An 18,424-nucleotide genomic window follows, 5' to 3' on the forward strand; every position below is an offset into this window, starting at 1 on the left:
GGTGGAATTTCTCAAATGCTGCTCGGAACCCGTTTGTTTGCTGTGCTTATTTGAGTTGCGGGCGTTGCGACTTGGAAAAACTCTCATGGTTACTATGGTACAACTCACTACATCAGATGGACTAGGGCTTGCCAACCCAACCCCTTTTATATCATTTCCCACTTCTGGAGCCGATATTCCCTATCCCTAGATGTATTCGTGATGGATCAAGTCCGACCTGAACTTCCTCAATATTGCTTTCATCCATCATTACCCCATTCAGGTCAATTTCATGGTAGCTTTGATCTCTCAGATGGCAAGAAAGCTCACGCTTCAGGTCACTAGTCGTCTCCTCATTCTCCGTTACTCAAGCTTGCATGCGTCTTTGAGTGAGTTAAATGCGACATCCTATCGCACGGGGTTGTGAACCTACCAGGGCTTCTCATGTCAAGTCGCCACTTGGGGCTTTTGTTAGAATACAGAATCGAGTTGCGAACGTTCTGCCGATCACCCAAGTGACTAGAGTACCTCGGTAGCAATAGCAAGGTATCTCACGTCGTTGTGCCACAGTGAAATGGTGAATGGCAATGCTATCAGAACGCAACGCATGAGGAACAGAGTATTCAGCACACAAGACGCAAAGCTGCAGCATTTCTTTTGGCCTGAGATGTCCTTGTATAGAACGACACAATGCTCCTTCTACTACCCCAGCTTCTCGTAGACGCTGTGGTCCAGGGTGGCACGCTGCCAAAGAATTGTACTCTTAGCAACGGCACCAAGTGAGGAGTCTCCTCCAACGTTCAGTGTTGCGGACCATGGCAGCTTTTTGCTGCTCGTGTCTACAATAGACCATCCGAGGCATGCCCAGCTTGTGTAAATCAGAAAACAATGGTAAAATGCGTTTTCATAAGTGTCGCCAGTCGAAAACCAGCCGCTTAGGTGGCAAGAAACAACCGCCCTCCAGGGTATCTTCGATCATTACAAACTGTCACCTAAAGAAATCGTGTCGAAATAAAGGCAAAGCTCTTCGGAGACAGCCCACAAATCTCTCAACGGTAGTAGGTATAGTTAGGTGCGAACTGCAAGTTTTTCGAGATTCTGTGGAAACATCATTATATCGTTTAAGCTTAGTTGTTCAGTCGCTGACAAGTCCCGAATGTCAATCGATGTGGTGATACGACCCCCGAGCGCAGTGACGGTTTTAGGTGCAAGGATGAGTTGCATGTAGGGGAGGCAAGAAAACTTAGGACCTGGATCCTAAGTGATAAGGTAAACTTCTTAACAAAACTCCTAAGCTTATAGTAACTTACCTAAGCCTTTTCATCACTTAGGATCCGGATCCTGAGCTTTCTTGCTCCCAAGGGCATGCTCAAGCACAGCAGATGCAATTTCAACGTCACAGAATGCAACCTCCTCAATATCAAGTTTCCTATCCAACACCCGAGTATAGGGCAGCAGCTTTGGTACGTATAAGAAACACAACACGACTGTCAAGGATCACAAGCTGCAACATATACCGAAGTAACTGTTGATGGTGTTTATTAGGAGTATCTAGTAGGACCTTCCTCTTCCGTCCATGCCACAACTTTGGGGTATCATATTCTCGTCACTTCATGCTTATCACCCTACGCTGTTACCAATGTTGGAATTGCCGGTTTATTCGCGGCTCTCTGCCTCAGCCTGCTTCTGGAGATCGTGCTCAACACCACGCTGGCGGGTCTTGCCCTCAGCACGAAGCTCGTCGTAGTGAGCCTCCTGCTCCTTGTTGCCGGTGAGGTTGGAGACGGCGCCACCAAGAGTACCCTGGACACGCTCGCTGATGCCAGTGCCGAGATCACTGAGCTGACCCTTGGCCTCCTGGTTTCTACCCTCGAGATTCTGCTCGTGGCCAGCCTTCTTCAGGGACTATTAATCATATTAGCAAAGTAAGCGCGATTCGAGTTATTCATCTTACCTCGCTGCCGATGATTCCACCAACGGCCTCCTTAGCGGAGCCAGCAGTCTGGTTCCAAGAACCCTCAGTGCGGTTGGTGTCATCTTTGGCGGCGGCACCGGAGCCAGAGAGGGTGGCACCAGGGAGCTTGGCGGTAGCGTGGGACGCATCATGCTCGGCCTCGGCCTTCTGCTTCTTGAGGTCGCCAGCGGCCTGGTCGCTGGTGTTTCCAGTAAGACTACCAATAGCGCTCTGGACAGCACCGGAGGCGGAGTCGACGACGGACTTGAGAGTGGAAGGCTGGGGGGTATCAGACATGTTGGTGATTGATGGGTTTGGTGGGATTTGTGGTTTGTTTATGCTTGTGTAGGTTGGAGTTCTTGATAGTGTTTGGATTTCAAGGATGTTGATGAAGGAATTAAGTTGAGTCGAAGGGCGGGAGAGGAGAACACTTTATAGTAATTTGAAGGAAGTCCATCACGAAGGAAGATATCTCACCAAGGCAACTGCAGTGGCACAATGATGTCATTTCCGTTGTGGATTGCAGTGACGCGCCGCGCACAGGTATCTAGGCAGAGGTGGAAGGAGCTGTTAGCGGGCAGGAGCTTATGACGTCAACAAAGGAAGGCAGCAGGTACTCCCATAGGTAGATGTAATTCATCCACAAACGCCGGGAAGTCGCGATCCACGTTTCGGAGTGGTTGAGTAACGTAATAATATTTGATCAACCCCATCACTTGATGTCGGTTGTTTGTACAGGAGTGTCAAGATCGAGATTTGAAGCAATGGACATCTTACATGCCCTCCATCAGGAAGCAAGAAAACTTGAGACCTTGATTGACGATGCCAAAATAAACTCGTCAAATAGTCCTCTAAGTTTGAGATAGTTTATCTAAGTCTTTTTGTCATTTAGGATAAAGTTCCTAGGTAGGTAGTAAGTTTTCTTTCCTCCCTCAGCATGAACAAGCGCTGTTTTTAGCCACGCATGTGATAATCAACATTCAAGCAAGACTCATATAAACTGTCACTTATCAAACACTAAAATGGAACATTGCGTCAGATATGGTATCACTTTAGAAGATAAAACGTGGTCGGCATGCGCAATAATGAATGGTCATGTCTCATTCTGTGCGACTCTAGTCTTGATCTCAAACCAAACTCAACTCCGATTGTTTGTTTCATTTCCAACAGGCAAAGCACGTTCCCAGTGCTTGATGTGAATGAGAGGCGCCTGTTTATCGTCCTTTGATCCATCCCATGATTTGCAAGCCCCTTTGACCAATTGCTCCCTATTTTCGTCCTCAGAATGTAAAAGAAAGAGGTATCTCTGATATTACAGTATGCTATACAGACACAACTGAGCCTCGCTTCAGCCGGTCACCGTCATTAACGTCCTTGATTCATCCAGAGTAACTAAGGCTGAACACGAAACTCTAGATGAACGGATAATCATCATCATCACAGCTTGCTTAGTGCTGGCTCCACTGAATGGTGTTCAGGTCGATGCCCTCCTGGACGAGCTCCCACAGAGGGCTTAGCTCTCGGAGGAAAGTGACACGCTCCTGCACCGCCTTGAGGACATAGTCAATCTCCGCTTCAGTGGTAAAGCGGCCGATACCGAATCGGATACTGCTGTGAGCGCTCTCATCACTGTTGCCAAGCGCACGTAGAACGTAGCTAGGCTCCAGTGAGGCCGAGGTACAAGCACTGCCCGAAGACAGGGCAATATCCTTAAGAGCCATCAGGAGAGACTCTCCCTCGACATAAGCAAAGGAAACGTTGACGCAACCGGGGTAGAAGGAGTCGGCAGCGCCGTTCTGTGTCGTGTGCTCCATAGACAAAAGGCCGTTGAGCAGGCGATCTGAGAGATACTTAATGCGCTTGGTGTCGTACTATAAATAGGTCAGTATCTCATGTACGTAGACATGGACAAAACACAAGACTGAAAGACATTGTAGATCAGACAGAAGCTTCGATCAACACGGCCGGCCTTGTCACGGGCCATTCAGAAAGCCATGCATGTGTAGAGCAACTCATCATATGTACAGAGAGAGGTTTAAGAAAGTTATGAGTACTTACTGCCATCTCCTCCTTGGCAATGCGACAAGCCTCGCCAAAGCCGGCAACGAGGGAGGGAGCAAGAGTTCCACTTCGGAGACCTCGTTCCTGACCACCGCCGGTAATAAGAGGGTCCAGTCTGACCCTAGGTCGCCTTCGGACATAACAGGCACCAATACCCTTGGGACCATAAATTTTATGTGAAGAAATTGACATCAAGTCAATATTCATGGCGTTGACATCGAGGGGAATCTTGCCCACAGCTTGGGCAGCGTCAGTATGGAAGAAGATCTTCTTCGATCGGCACAGCTTGCCGATTTGCTCAATAGGCTGAATCACACCAATCTCGTTGTTGACAGTCATGATACTGACGAGGGCAGTCTCGGGTCGAATAGCGGCCTCCAGGTCCTCCATTCGGATGAGACCGTTGTTCTGAACAGGGAGATATGTGACCTCGAAGCCCTCATCCTGGAGATGGCGGCAGCTGTCGAGCACGCACTTGTGCTCAGTCTGTGTTGTGATGATGTGCTTCTTCTTACCAGATCGACCAAAGAAGCGAGCGACACCCTTGATACTCATGTTATTACTCTCAGTGGCACCGCTGGTGAAGATGATCTCCTTGGAGTCAGCACCAATAAGCTTGGCGACGTGCTCACGCGCATCTTCTACGGCCTTCTCACTCTCCCAGCCATAAGCATGTGTCCGCGAATGGGGGTTGCCGTAGACGCCAACATAGAATGGCATCATTGCATCGAGAACTCGAGGATCGACGGGTGTTGTGGCCTGCATGTCGAGGTAGATGGGACGCTGGCCCTCTTCCATAACTGCTGCTTGCTTCAGGACTTCTATTTGGGATAATTAGCCTCAATATAAAAAAAATCTCACTCACTAGGCAGAGCGGGACAAGATGCACTTACCAGCCATTGGGCTAACGCTAGCATTGGAGGGAGTATCAGGAGGAGGGATGTCAGCAAAGGCCTTCTTATCGAGCTTGATAGCCGTCTCAACCTGAGCATTGTCCCTCTTGGTCTCGGATACATATCCACGTTGTGATGTGCGCCTCGCCACGACAGCTGCACGAGCCATACCTCGCAGAGGAGCTACAGTGACGCGAAAGGCTGGGCTCAAGCCAACTCGGCCCGCCGAGCGCAGGGCGCATGAAGCGATATTGGAAGACATTATGAATTGAATGTCTGGCAGTTGCAAGGACGAAGAAACGTCAAGCTAAGCCAGTGGGAAGAAGAAGAGAAGATGTGAATTTTGGTGGAGGAGGCGTTGAGCTCCAGGTCCAAGATTTGTCATTAGCTTGTCGGCTCGGGGTCCTCGGTGATAAGCCTCCGGCAGATTCGGCACGGCCATTGGCTGAAAAAGCCGGGGAGCGGCAGAAGGTGCGCTCTTTAGGTCTTAGGTTACGGCGGAGGAGAAGCTGGAAGAGTCATTATTTCGTGGCGAGATGTTGTAACGAGGAGGCAATCGATGCGACGTTCTTTGCAGGGCCTTTCCAGGTGTTATCTGCTCTCTGTGCATCCCGTCCGCTGCAGGCTGCCAGTTCAGAGCCTCAACCTCAGGGACCCCAGTACACTCAGACCTTGTTCTTGGTGCGGTGCGGAGGGTTAGGTTCCTATTGCGGTGCAGGCGGAGTTTTCGTTGAACCTTCAATTCACCGAAACCGACAGGCACGGGCATACATATTATTCTCTGCATGCGCCTCTCCAGGCATTTCCCCATTCCCCAAGGTTGAACTACCTGCAGTACCTATGTAAAAGAAAGGGCTTATGGCTCGGGTCCCTGGAAGCTGTCAAGAGTGACGCAACGCCCATGACGCAGTGGACGCAGTGGCTATAGTCCCTAAGGTCACTCCTCTGAAATCCAAACCCTGAGTAAATGACTACTCCGGCCAACTCGGTATTTAAAAAAAGGTATATGGTTCAAGACAAAACCACGTTACCAGAACATTGAGCTCACGTCTAAATACTTTGATATACTCTGTACCTACCTATTTTCCCTGTCAGTCTGATACTTAATAGTCCCTGACTGCCATTGTCATCTCAGCTTCCCCCATGTGTCCCTATTATTTCTTCAACCTCCTGATAGCCACAGCATCGGAAACCGGCAGGCTTGGCAGCAAGGCAAAGGATGGGCTGGGCAGCAAAAAAGGTCCAGTGAGGGAACTTAAACCTGGGAGCTAAGCTAAAACACAGCCACACAAGTGGACGTCACCGTTCTACGACTCACTCAGTCATGTTCTGGGTTGTCCTGCCCTGTCATAATCGAGAGCTTCATAAGTTGCCTTCTCGTCTAACTTTGGCGGCCTCGCGATCTGAGGGTTTTCGCGATACTCACTCACTCTTCTTCCACCCACCACCGACTCTACTCCTGGCATCACTAGAATAATCTAACAGCTATCGCCGCGCTCTCGCCATGAGCTTCAAAGGCTTCCAGAAGAGCCTCACTCGGGTAAGCCGTGCCCCTCACTTGATGGTGCTTGGATTTCCAGCATGTCTCGCGCGCACAAAACGCCATTTGCGTGCGGCTAAAGAGTCGAGACACGCCATCATGACGAGACACACGATCTCAAGTACTAATATATCTTGCTCTTAGGCCCCGCAACAATTCAAGTCCAAATTCAACATCGGCGAGCATACCAAAGATGCTGTCTACATCGATGCCGAGCGTCGTTTCCAGGAACTCGAGACTGAGACCAAGAAGCTCCACGATGAGTCCAAAAAGTACTTCGAGTCCATCAATGGCATGCTCTCCCATCAGATCGAGTTCAGCAAGGCCATGACCGAAGTCTACAAGCCCATCTCGGGTCGCATGTCAGACCCAGACTCAATGAAGATAGAGGGTAACCCCGAAGGCATCCGTGCTTGCGAAGAATACGAGGCTGTAGTCAAGGACCTGCAAGAGACGTTGGCCCCGGAGTTAGAAATGATAGAATCTAGGATTATCCGTCCCGCTAACGAGTTGCTCGACGTCGTCAAGGTGATACGCAAGACCGCCCTCAAGCGTGAACACAAGAGACTCGACTACGACCGACACCGCACAACCCTCAAGAAGCTGCAGGACAAGAAAGAGCGCACTGCCAAGGATGAAAAGGCAATGTGGAAGGCCGAAGGAGACGTCGAGCAAGCCACCCAGGACTTCAACTACTTCAACGACCTCCTCAAGGACGAGCTACCCAAGCTGTTCCAGCTTGAGCGCGAATTCATCCAGCCCCTCTTCCAATCGTTCTACTACATGCAGCTCAACATCTTCTACACACTCCATGAGAAGATGCAAAATTGCGACATCGGTTATTTCGATCTCACGCTCGACATTGAGGATGCTTTCCATGAGAAGCGCGGCGACATTCAAGAACAGGCTGAAGCGCTGTCCATCTGTCGCTTCAAGACTACCGGTCGCCCGCGACCTGTGCGATACGGAGCCAAGCCTGCCCTCGAAGGCCCCAAGCAGCCCGCACTCCTTACACAGGGAGGCGAGGGTTCCAAACCGTCAAGCAGCACTGTGACGAGCCCCAAAATTGGTGGCTATCAACGCCCCGCCTCGACCGCCAACGAAGGTGCCGCTCCTCCGCCGTACACTCCTCCAACAGGCGCCAATGCAGGCCTAGCCGCCATCGCCGCTGGCAAGAAGAAGCCACCGCCCCCTAAGCCCAAGCCCAAGCCCATGCGCCTCACGGCCCCGGGAGTTGAGACTGTAACGGCTCTTTACGATTACGCTGCGCAAGCCGAGGGCGATCTAAGTTTCCGAGCTGGTGACGTTATCGAGATTGTCACAAGGACACAGAACGAGAACGAATGGTGGACTGGACGACTGCAAGGCAAGGAGGGACAGTTCCCAGGTGAGTGCTGTTGGTTGTCGAGATCTCATCAGGTACTAACAGAGAACAGGCAATTATGTCCAGCTCAACAGCTGAAGAGTGTGATCGTTGCATTGGTCACGAAGGTGATCTAATCCGTGATAAGACCTCCACTACTTCGATACCTGGACACGAAACGAAACAACTCATCAAAACTTGCTTACAATAGACACTCATAATTCAGAGGGCAGCTTCAGTCGAAGGTAGATATTGGGAAGGCCAAGGCGCATGGATGAAGCACAGGAGGCTGAGACGTGAAGATGAAACAACAGTCCGTGGTGTTAACTCGATGTCCTGGAAACGAAATGCAAGGACCCTTCGTTTCTGGAGATGCAAGGAGCCTCTGTGGCCAAGGAAGAAGATGGGGCATGTCTGGCGTTAATGGATAGGGCTTTTGCTGTCTGCAGAAGCAGATAATACAAAACTACTATATATTCAATCAATCCGTGCACGATAGCCTTGTAGCTTCTAGTTGTGAGCCACTGGAGAGTCGGGCTTGTACGGCTTGTATGAATTATAGGCATGTTAATGGCCTCTTTGGGCAAGCATTTAGCCATGTCAGACAACATGGTTTAATTGCTCTAAACTCGCGCAGTATACTCTAAACGTTATTAGTGAGGCATGGGTCTGCATGTTAGTTACTGCATACATGCCAGAGCCTGCTTTCATCAAAGCGTATCAGGTTTTGACGAGGTTGAATGAGGCTCAAAAATGGGGTTGGCCCCTCAGGGATCTCAACAGGGGGCATACACTATCAAAGCACATGAAAGATGTCGTGTAATTGGCCAATCCTGGAATATTGGCTGAATGGGCAATCGATACCATCAGCAGGTACCACAGCCTGATTTCACAGCTGAATACCAATCGCACCACAAACAGCTGCTTCAGGGTAAAATCAGGATATTCATGAGTGTTGTTGTTGAGCTGAGCTTGAAGCAAAGACTGCTCGGGACTGAAGTACATATTTACCTGTCTGGTTTGCCTCACGGAGTGGCAGGCTTGTAGAATATCGACTATGCTTCTTAGGGCTGAACCGCCGTACAACACCAGCAGAGCCTCTTCCTTCACTCCCTGGAACGAGTTACACCATGTTCATCGTTAGTACGACGATTAGTTCAACTGCGCCGCGAGACTAATTGCTTAGTACAACGATGGGTCAATTCAACCTGTTGTAGACTTGGCTCTTATACGTTATTGACGGACTCTGAAGACACATGCGTAACCTAGACTCTACACCATCTCGATATCCTCGTGACGTCGAGGACTTGCCTATCGAGGTCAAGCTTTGGTCACCTTGATCTAAATAGAAAAAAAAACAGTAACACTATTCTCGAAAAATGTAGCACGCGAGCTTAGACTCTTCTAAGCGATCGTCAGCTAAAAAGAGCCTCATTCTCTGCGAAACTTGCTCTTGACCCAAACACCAACCAACCACGAATTTCCAACTCGCTATGATTGCTCCTTTTCGACTAATCGAATTTGAGAACAAAGATATGGGGCGTCCACGAATTCGTTGGCATTCCTTGGAGCGGGGGTAGGCTCCTTGGACGCGATAAGGCTGTGAATCTGGACTCGGAACTCAAGGACTCTTGCGGCTCTGCTCCCCTCTTCTCGTCTCATGAGGGACTTTATAACGACCGGGGCGCTGTGAATAGCGTCGTATCTTGTATACAGCTCGGTGTATCTTCTCACTTGTGAACATGAACCCACGCCGCTCAACAGGATCTTGTCTCCTCGCTCTCTCCTCGCAGCATCGCCATGAGCATTCTCAAACTACCTGTCGAGATTGTTTCTCTTCTTGTTGAGTTACTCAACGTTGAAGATGTGTTCAACTTGGCTCTATCCTGCAAATCTTTGACCTACATTCTCTACGATAGACGAATGTGTCGTCTTGCACTCTTGGTTCGTCCCAGCCTCTTGTCTTAGTGAGATAGTCCCCGCTGACAACATCTCAGAAGGCACCGTATTCCGCAGAGGCTCAGGAGGCGCAGTCTACCAAGGACTTCCCAAGGTCATTCCGTAAGCTTGCTAAGCGGCGAATGGCTGTCCAGGCAGCGGAGCCATGGATGGTTGCTATAGTTGCCATGGCAGATCGTTTCATTTATACAAATGGACACTTGTGCTACACTGTTAATAGCAACCATCTCCGTGTCCTCAGCACACTCGACAAAAAGTCCACGTCTGAAAGGATAGTCGATGTTCCGCTGCTCCTCAAGCTCGCAGTAAGAGATTACGATCCTCGAAGACCGCATACATTTGAACCCCTTTACTACGCTGAGGGCGTCTTATCATGTCTTGCCACTCAAGTTCTCGAAGACTCCACCACGAGCAATTGGCTTGTCATCTTCGAGCTCAGAGAATCTCCCACATGGGTTGTCGTACAAAGGCCGTGTTCAAGACACCCGCTATTTGTACGCAATGACAAGAATTACCTGTTCTGGGGTTCAAAATCAAATGCCGGACTAGACGGTAGCTACAGATGGGGTATTCATTGCCTCAATCTCCAGACTCGCAAGTGGTCAGATCCACAGCTGATTCTATGGGACCTCGACGGGGAAAGTATAGGGTCTGACATCTGCTTTGAAATCATCGATGGTCAATTTTACTGTGTTTCGAACACGTTCAGAACAGAAGCCGATGATGGAATGCGCAACAACTTCTACCAAGTTGTGAGGTTCCCTGTGGACAACGCGGTCCATGACAAATGCGAGAAGCCTCCGATGCGTAACCTCTGGCGTCTCCATGACTTAGAGGGCGCAGTTGACGAGCGTTGGACTTCATTACAGCTCGCTAAAGACGAGAGAACAGGCAATCTCTTCATTGTCGAGACTCGAAAGGAGTGGTTCCCGGGAAATGCAGGCAGCCAGAGGACGTGCTACAAAAAGGAGCTTCACTTTCACAAACAAGAAGAAGCCCCTCAGCCAGAGCCTTCTCTGCCCACTCCGCCAGATTCGACCGTGGATAGCCTCGAAGACGATGAATGGAGTAGCGAGGATCATATTGAAGAACGATCGAATGAGACAATCCACATTGGTGACGGCCCATCTGATGCCAAAGCATACACCCTCCAAGAATGCTTTGTGCGTTCATACAACCCATCGTGTGATGCTTTCATCGACCTTGTTTCTGAGGCTTACAGCCCTGACTCGATGTTGCAGCTCAGAGTACAGCCCAAGAAACGAGAACCGTCAGTCAATATATGGCCACGAGACCAAGAAACATGCCACTACAATAGTGACTTGGCTCAGCTCCAAGGCGTTGTCAACCCCATCCAGCCTGTTCAAGGGATCGAATGGTCTATGGATGAGCGAATCTTGGTGTATTCACCAACTCATATGGCCTACGGACAATTGAGGCCCATCATCCTCATGTCGTTCGACCCAGAATATGTTCTTCAGCGCTTTCCGAATTATGCAACACAAACTCAAGGTGCAAATGGCCATCTCGGTGCCTCTGCCCGTTCGGAAACAAGTAGCGGACAGAAAGGCATACTATGGTCATCAAACCAGGATTTTGATGAGTCTGCCTCGCCAGAAAAGAATGATCCCAACGCATCTGCCAACTTTGTCAGATCACGCCCCTCGCTTTACCAGACGATGAGTATGGGAAACGGGAATGCACATGGTTTTGATCTCTCATACCCATGCCCTTGGCGATGAACTCGTGCGTGTGTGTGCGTGTGTGTGTGTGGAAGAGGCCTCGGTTCTATTGCGTGGCCTTGAGGCCTTCCATAGCCCTGTCAGGGATCGTCTTGGAGCAACACATTGCTACAAATATGAGAAAGTATAGTCAGTAATAATAGAACCTCACGGGATTATACAGGACGCCACAGTAATACAGTGAATTCTCGGCAAGGAAACAAGACGGTCCAAGATAATCATGTCATATGCAGGTGACCCGTTCATGAATGTATGTATGTAAACCTTGTGTACACTCAGGTTCATGAAGAGGCAGGTTCAGGCAGCGCAACCTCATACGCTGGGTCCAGGTATAATGACAGTTTGGGTGACACGACAACTCACTATAGACTCAAGATTGAAGTATGAATTCTTCAGGCAGTTTCATGCAACCCTTTCATAAGTCATTAGGAACATCAGAATGAAGAGCCTCAGCCTCTCGTCTGATGGTTCGCCTGAAGCTATTTCCCAGCTTTGACAAGGCGACTACATCCGTCAATGCCGCAAAGATAAATCCGATTCTGTCACTTGACATATGATTGTAAATTCCAATGTGATAGGTAGCTTAGTAGCCAGTAATTTCTACTAGAGCTTGACCAGTTGGGATCCTGGATCAACTCTAACCACACATCTTCCGCTTTCAACTCTGCGTATCGTAAAGATGAGGCAAGCAGAGTAAGGGAAATTGCAACACTATATGCCAGCCAAGTTGCCGCAGTGCATTCCTCGTTTGGTCTATGTTCACAACATGCGCAAACGTCGGGTTGGGGCGGTCGACCCAGCTGTCTTTCGGTTATGTTTATGGGAGCTGGCGAACACTCCGAGGGTCTGGGAAATGATATATCATATCATGTTTTATCGTCGTCTGGTATTAACAGGTACTCATTATGACTGCAACTTCGAGATTGAAGGTTGATAGTGTAATGCATGCTTCAAATATGTGTAGACACATCCCGTAGAGTCATAAGTGCAAGAATTTGAATGCGTGTTCACCCTCATACATCTTCTTTATACATGTTCACCCTCACCTGCTCTCCAGAGAAACCCCATGCAGTCTCTCTTCTGCGCTTCGACTGAGAACAAGACACGAAAACCCCTTCCTGAGACATCCAGAAGACACATCAAGATGCATGCCGATGCCCATATGACAAGAATGAAAAGACCAAACCAAAAAATCCGCCCATGGACGGCATCAACCGCATTTTGGACCCAGGTCCCGAGACGCCAGATCACAATTCGACATCCAGTAATAAAGATTAAGAAGTACATGAGCTCATGAGCGTATAGATCCTCGTCTAGAACGTTTTTTTTTTTTTTCGCAAAAAGTGACGGCAAAAAATAAATCAGGTCGTAGGCATAGACAACAAGTGTTGTCATCGATTACTTCTTTCGGCGACTGAACATCTTCGATAGACTACTGCTGCTCTCCTCCTTGGGAGGTGGAGGGGCCATCACAGGCTCTGGCGGAGGCTCTGAAGTTCGCAGAAATGCTGCCAAATCCGAGGTACGTGAAACGTTCGATACTGCATCTCGAGGCTCAAACTTCTTCATGGGAACACGACGTCCAGAGGAAGCTGACGAGGCAGGCTGTGAAGGGCGAGATGAGTTCTCACCAGTGGGCATCCCGTACTTGTCATATCCAGATGGGACGTTGACCTGGATGGGAATATAATTCCTGAAGCCAGCACGGCTACTAAGAGATCGAGTGTCGTTGCCTTGGGGGGACGCAGGTGCAGTGTTGGAGTGATTGCTCTCCTTGCGAGTGAATCTCCCGATCAGGCTCGGTGCGCTCGCTTTCTTCTTGGGTATCTTTTGTGAGATCGGTGTCGTGACAGGCTCCGGTGGAGGCTCATAGTTCATGAGAAACTCTGCCAAGCTCTCCTCCTTCTTAGCAGGAGGCTTGGGCGTTGCAAGCAAGACCTCGTCATCCTCGTCGTCGCTAAAGTCAATGGCGTAAGGGTCCTTGACACGTCGAGTCTTGCGTTTAGGCATCATATCATCTTCATCAAACATCTTACTCGTCGGAGCAGGCTGTCCTTTGTTCTTCAAAAGGGCCGTGTTGGAGTTGATAGATGAGTGAATCGAAGGCATTGATGACTCGGTGCCATGAGTCGAAGCCTGGCTGTATCGGATATCGGGAATGTTGGCGTCGACGGCCTTACCACCTGCTGGTTCTTCAGCACCGGCTGTGTCCCAAGGTGCGATATTGTGAGGAATACGGTTGCTATTTGCGCCTGGGGGTCCCTGTCGGATAAAGTCGATTAGATCCGAGCTGCCACTACGGGACTCGACCACAGCATCACGGGGCATATTTCGATTCCGATTGCTTGCCGATGAAACACGACGACTATCGAGGCTGGTCTTGCCGGGGGTATCTGGGCTGCTCACATTTCGAAGTTGCATAGGACGGCTGTCTCCTGCGGGACCAGTAGATTTGATAAATTCTGCAAAATCCGCAGTAGATTCGCTAGGAACCCGAGCGTCTCTTGGGGCAGCAGACATACGTGGTCTGTTCGGGTTTGGAGAGGGCAATGGCTTCATTCTATCGTCGCCAACCCGGTGATGGGGAGACGCCCTCTTCATGTCGGTTGCCGCAGAAGAAGACCTGGAACGGTTGTGAGCACGAGAATCATCATTCTTCATGGATCCCTTAAACACTGAATTGTCGAGTGACTGCTTGTGCTGTCGTCATCGTTAGGTCCGTTCTCCGTTCAGCAATGCATATTTTACTTACCTCCATGTTGCGCATATTCTCAGGCGTCAGCGTATATGTGATGGTTTGGTTGCTCTGGATCAGCTCTTCAAAGTTACGGGCCATGGCTGAACGGCTTCCATTGTCCTCGGAAGTTCGAACAGCCTTAAGTCGGCTTGTACCTGAGGAGGCTGATGAGCCTGAAGTGTGAGTAGGCCGAGGGGTATGCACGTTGCCTCCATCTTCGTCCGAGTCCCTTGTCCTTGATCGCTCTATGGATACCATGCCAATACTGTGAGTGGGAGAAGTAGGTACCTTGTCATTTCGTGCAGCATGTCGGTTTGAATAGCCCGAGGGCTTTCGTAGAACTTCGGCAGGCTTCTCAGGGGCGGTTTCAGAGGTGCTTGCAGGACGCGTGGATGCCACCTTGGTACTGGATGAAGATCGTTGAAGAACAGGTGAGTGGTGTGGGGATCCAACAATAGTTTGAGGTCGTTTCGCCTCGGTGGGAGAGGCAGCCTCCGGAACAGTTGGCGTGGAAGGCTGATAAGCAATATACTTGTGAGGTCTCTGCTCTCTGGTTCGATTTCGATCCATCTCCTCATCAGACTCAGAGATTGTTGCAGCACCTGGCATAGAACCTCGCATGGCATCGACTGGAGAGCGGCTTTTTGGACCTGGGCGAGTTGAGGTTGCAGGGGAGTTCTGAGCCTGCACATCAACTGCGCTGACACCATTGGAGAGACCACTGCTTGGAGGTATGGTCAGACTCGCCCGGCGGATACGGTCCGCAGCATCAGCTGAGGGTGAGCGCGACCCGCTGGGGCTCTTAGGACCAGCTACATCGATGATGCGCGCTGAGTGCACACTTGATGATCTCCTGAGTGGGAACGGACCACCGGTATCAGACAGGGCTGGCGAAGAGCTGCCAGCTACTGACACTCGGGCTGATGTCAGGATCTCTGCCTTCTCGTAAGTCGGATCCTCGTCTGCGATCTCCTGTCTTGACTGAATGCGGCTTGTTATAATCTTTGACAGCCGCTTGCTCTTGGGAGCCACTGGTTCCGGAACAAGCTCGTCTTTAGGCTTGCTTCCATCAATCTCCTTGACCTCCCTGGGTTCCTCGCTGCTGATTCGCTCGGTCTTGGCTTCTTCGACAGGCTCTTGTTCCTCCCCAACGACACTAGTCTCGACAGGTACAGCCTCCTTCTCCTTCGATCGCTTAGCAGCAGCACGATATGGTGATGCGCCGGGTGTTGGAAGCGAGTTTGAACGTTTGCGACCAGCGAAGTCGGGAGTGTTAGGTTGCGACAAGGTTGGCGTAGGAAGGCCCTGAATAATTCCCAGGGGCAGGATCAACAAACTCTTAGGTCGGCGCCCTCCAACTTCCTCCTCTGCCTCCAATTCCTCGTCTTCATCATCGCTATTGTAAGCCAGACCAGGGATCTCGATTTCATCCACATCATTACGTCCAATAGGAAGCGCAACTTGGGATGGATCAACAGCTTCAGCTTGTGTCTCCAATTCTGCATCACGGGTTGGGACCCGACTTAAAGCGGGTGAATCAGTGAACACACTGTCTTGTCTTAAATGGCCATTAGACGCCCTTGAAAAGGGGCGGCCATTTAGATCGATCACGGGTGACCGTATCCGCTTCTTCCAGCCCCTCCACAATCGCCCGAGTGTTCGGTCGAGAGCTACCCTCTCCATGTCTTGCTCTTCGACTACAATGCGGTCGGCGACATCGGCGGGGTTTCGGGTCCCTTCATTGATCTCCTTCTGGTATTTGGCCCGCAATCTGTGGTATGCGGCTTGTCCCGCGACAGTAAGGGTGAGCTCGCCCATATACTCCAGAACAGAGGTCAGGAAAATTGCAACAGCTGGTGAAATAACGTCGGAGACAGACTCGTTGGCGCCTAGCTCGAGATTCTCCTGTTCCATGTAGAGGTCCTCGTCTTCCTCCTCCATATCGCCCAGGGAAGAGTAGACCATACACCTAAGGCGGGTGCGCTTCCAAACCAATTCCAGGTCCCATTCACGCGCTTTGTCGCCAGTAGGCGGCACATAATCTTCCTCATCACCGTCGCCCAAGTATTCACGTAGCTCCTCATCGGCATTGTTGACGGCATCTTTCGCTAGCTTGGGTTTTAACACCTCCGAAACGGCAGGTCGTAAGTTGGCGAGAGTAGTAGCTTGGGATTTGGAGAGGAAGTTGAAAAGCAGCTGATCAAGAAAATTGTTGACAAGCTGTAGCGCTTCTCCCGAGACGAGCGCAGGGTCGCTGGCTGGCTCAATACCGTGCTGATCGTACCAGGTATCGGCGTGACTATCGTGGTCGTTTGTAACGATCTGAGAAGCGGCCGAGGCGGCGATGAAGGCCGCTGAGGGTGATACAGCGAGTGGCGGCGACATGAGGCTGTGGGCAATTGTTGAAGGTCGATCGCTGGAGATACTCTGTGTCCTAGATCTCACGTCGCGGGGAGAGATGATGCCGGAGGTAGGCCGTGACATGGCCAGGTCGCCATGTGAGGTCGCCATGGATGCGGTCTATATATATCGGGGGTAGACCGGCAAAGGTCTCCCAAACAATGCGTCGGGGACAGGGAAGTGGTCGCTGACCGGAAGTTTCGTTTGCCTTGTACGAGGCGAGCCGAAATAAACTCGGACAGGCACAGAATTAGGATTGTGGCCCCGGCTCTTGTTCTGTTCTGCCAACGTGCGAAATGTTGGGGGATGGGAGCGCAGTTCAAGGTGGCTGAACTGCAATGTGCTTGGTCGATGAGTGAACCTGATTTCTGTTAATTGACAGTCGCAATGGTATTGCAATCTGAAGCACGGAACTGGGCGGAAAGTAGGGACGGAGAGTTGCTTTTTGTGTAACACAAGTCGCAGGTTGTACAACGAGTCGGCCACTGGCGAGACAATAGCTGACGGACACGGGAGCGCCAGACGTCGCGAGCCGACCGATAGCAACAATTCAATTGCAGGTCGACAGCAGAAACCTTGACTGTGCTTTGGGAAATGAGGAATGGATGTAATAATAGACATACCTTGCAGTATAGCAAGAAGACCAGTAGCGATGGCAGGTGGGAGGATTATCGCAATGTCGCAAAAGCAAGCAATGTCAAAAAGTAGTCAACGAGTGACTGTCAAAAGTTTGAAAGACAAACAAAAGAGAGGTTGAAGTCAAGGTGAAAAAGAAAAGGTAGGTTGGAGGAACGAGGCGTGTCGATCAGGTCTCGGTCCTCCTCTCCTGTTTGCTCAGTTGATTTGATTTAAGTTGAGTTCAGGTCAGGCCAGGTCAAAGTCGCGGATTTGGCTGCTGCTAAGGGTCTCGTTCAGCCGGTGGATTGTAATCGAATGCAGCCCCTGGACCCAGAACAGGCAAGACTGAGGACGGACTGGAAGGCTTCTGTTCTGGCTCTGGCGTTAGATATTCGGTAAGGTGAGCCAGGTAGACCTTGTTCCGGGGACGAGACCCTGAGGTACAGGATCGACAATACAAGATAGCGCTATAGTGAAGGTACTTCTGGGACACTGTCTCTGCTGTCGCGGTGCTGCACGCTGTATCAGAGGTCGCAGCGCAGCGCAGCAACTGCCTACTGTAGTAATAGGATTTGCGACGAAGTCTCGAAAGGGTCTAGCCTCTCGGACAGGGATTGATGATGGTGAATGAATGTGGATATGGATGCCGATGGGATGTTTCCACAGAAGCGGCCGGGGTGGGCTGGGCCGGGATGGCAGCTGGAGGTTTGGCTGCTACTGGACAGTGAGTCTGGACGCAACTCCACTATATCCACCGTTCCTGGACAAGCGAACAAGGGCCCTGTCAGTATCGCAAGGGTTTGAGTCAGGGACTCTTTTTTTTCTGAGGGTCGACGGAGCTGGAGCGGAGTAGGGATTTGATTGGGATAGGGGTTGTGATGGTGTTCTTCAGGAGTTCGCTTGGTTCGCTATGTATCGTGTCGTGCATTGGATTAATTAACGTTGCGTGGAAGAATTAGTAGAAGTCGCCTAGAACACACTGTGCCACTGTGATTAGTTGATAGACGGATACGGATGGAATGAATGAATGTAGGGTATGGCCAACCTCTCACACCTACTCACACCACATAAAAATAAAGCTTGGATCTGTGGCTGTGGCCACAACCTCCTTTGATCATGATATCTTCAAGCCTAGTCAGGTTCATAGCTTCTCCGCGATATTCATTACTAGCATGCTA

At 50.4% G+C, this 18,424-nt stretch overlaps 5 protein-coding genes across 5 annotated transcripts; 2 read left to right on the forward strand and 3 right to left on the reverse strand.

Annotated features, from left to right (window-relative positions):
- Positions 1–1,501: 1,501 nt before the first annotated feature.
- On the reverse strand, positions 1,502–2,442 carry FOBCDRAFT_223415 (uncharacterized protein). The gene is made up of 2 exons (XM_031184073.3): positions 1,934–2,442; positions 1,502–1,884 (listed from the first exon to the last, which is right to left on the reverse strand). The coding sequence occupies exons 1-2, from the start codon at positions 2,228–2,230 to the stop codon at positions 1,636–1,638; spliced, it is 546 nt and encodes a 181-aa protein (XP_031039715.2). The 5' UTR covers positions 2,231–2,442; the 3' UTR covers positions 1,502–1,635.
- A 569-nt stretch (positions 2,443–3,011) lies between these two features.
- FOBCDRAFT_223416 (pyridoxal phosphate-dependent transferase) lies at positions 3,012–5,271 on the reverse strand. The gene is made up of 3 exons (XM_031184074.3): positions 4,888–5,271; positions 3,992–4,815; positions 3,012–3,804 (listed from the first exon to the last, which is right to left on the reverse strand). The coding sequence occupies exons 1-3, from the start codon at positions 5,147–5,149 to the stop codon at positions 3,382–3,384; spliced, it is 1,509 nt and encodes a 502-aa protein (XP_031039716.1). The 5' UTR covers positions 5,150–5,271; the 3' UTR covers positions 3,012–3,381.
- Positions 5,272–6,231: 960 nt separating this feature from the next.
- FOBCDRAFT_35412 (amphiphysin) lies at positions 6,232–8,001 on the forward strand. The gene is made up of 3 exons (XM_031184077.3): positions 6,232–6,427; positions 6,572–7,814; positions 7,864–8,001. The coding sequence occupies exons 1-3, from the start codon at positions 6,392–6,394 to the stop codon at positions 7,887–7,889; spliced, it is 1,305 nt and encodes a 434-aa protein (XP_031039719.1). The 5' UTR covers positions 6,232–6,391; the 3' UTR covers positions 7,890–8,001.
- Positions 8,002–9,583: 1,582 nt separating this feature from the next.
- On the forward strand, positions 9,584–11,541 carry FOBCDRAFT_293200 (uncharacterized protein). The gene is made up of 2 exons (XM_059611822.1): positions 9,584–9,734; positions 9,791–11,541. The coding sequence occupies exons 1-2, from the start codon at positions 9,591–9,593 to the stop codon at positions 11,489–11,491; spliced, it is 1,845 nt and encodes a 614-aa protein (XP_059464913.1). The 5' UTR covers positions 9,584–9,590; the 3' UTR covers positions 11,492–11,541.
- A 1,348-nt stretch (positions 11,542–12,889) lies between these two features.
- On the reverse strand, positions 12,890–16,712 carry FOBCDRAFT_134199 (uncharacterized protein; the record flags this gene model as incomplete). The annotated part of the gene is made up of 2 exons (XM_054704618.2): positions 12,890–14,191; positions 14,244–16,712. 2 exons carry the CDS (start codon positions 16,710–16,712, stop codon positions 12,890–12,892), a joined length of 3,771 nt encoding a protein of 1,256 aa, XP_054560593.2.
- Between the last annotated feature and the right edge of the window lie 1,712 nt (positions 16,713–18,424).

Source organism: Fusarium oxysporum, chromosome V (assembly GCF_013085055.1).
Source record: "Fusarium oxysporum Fo47 chromosome V, complete sequence".
Classification (NCBI taxonomy): Eukaryota; Fungi; Ascomycota; class Sordariomycetes; order Hypocreales; family Nectriaceae; genus Fusarium; species Fusarium oxysporum.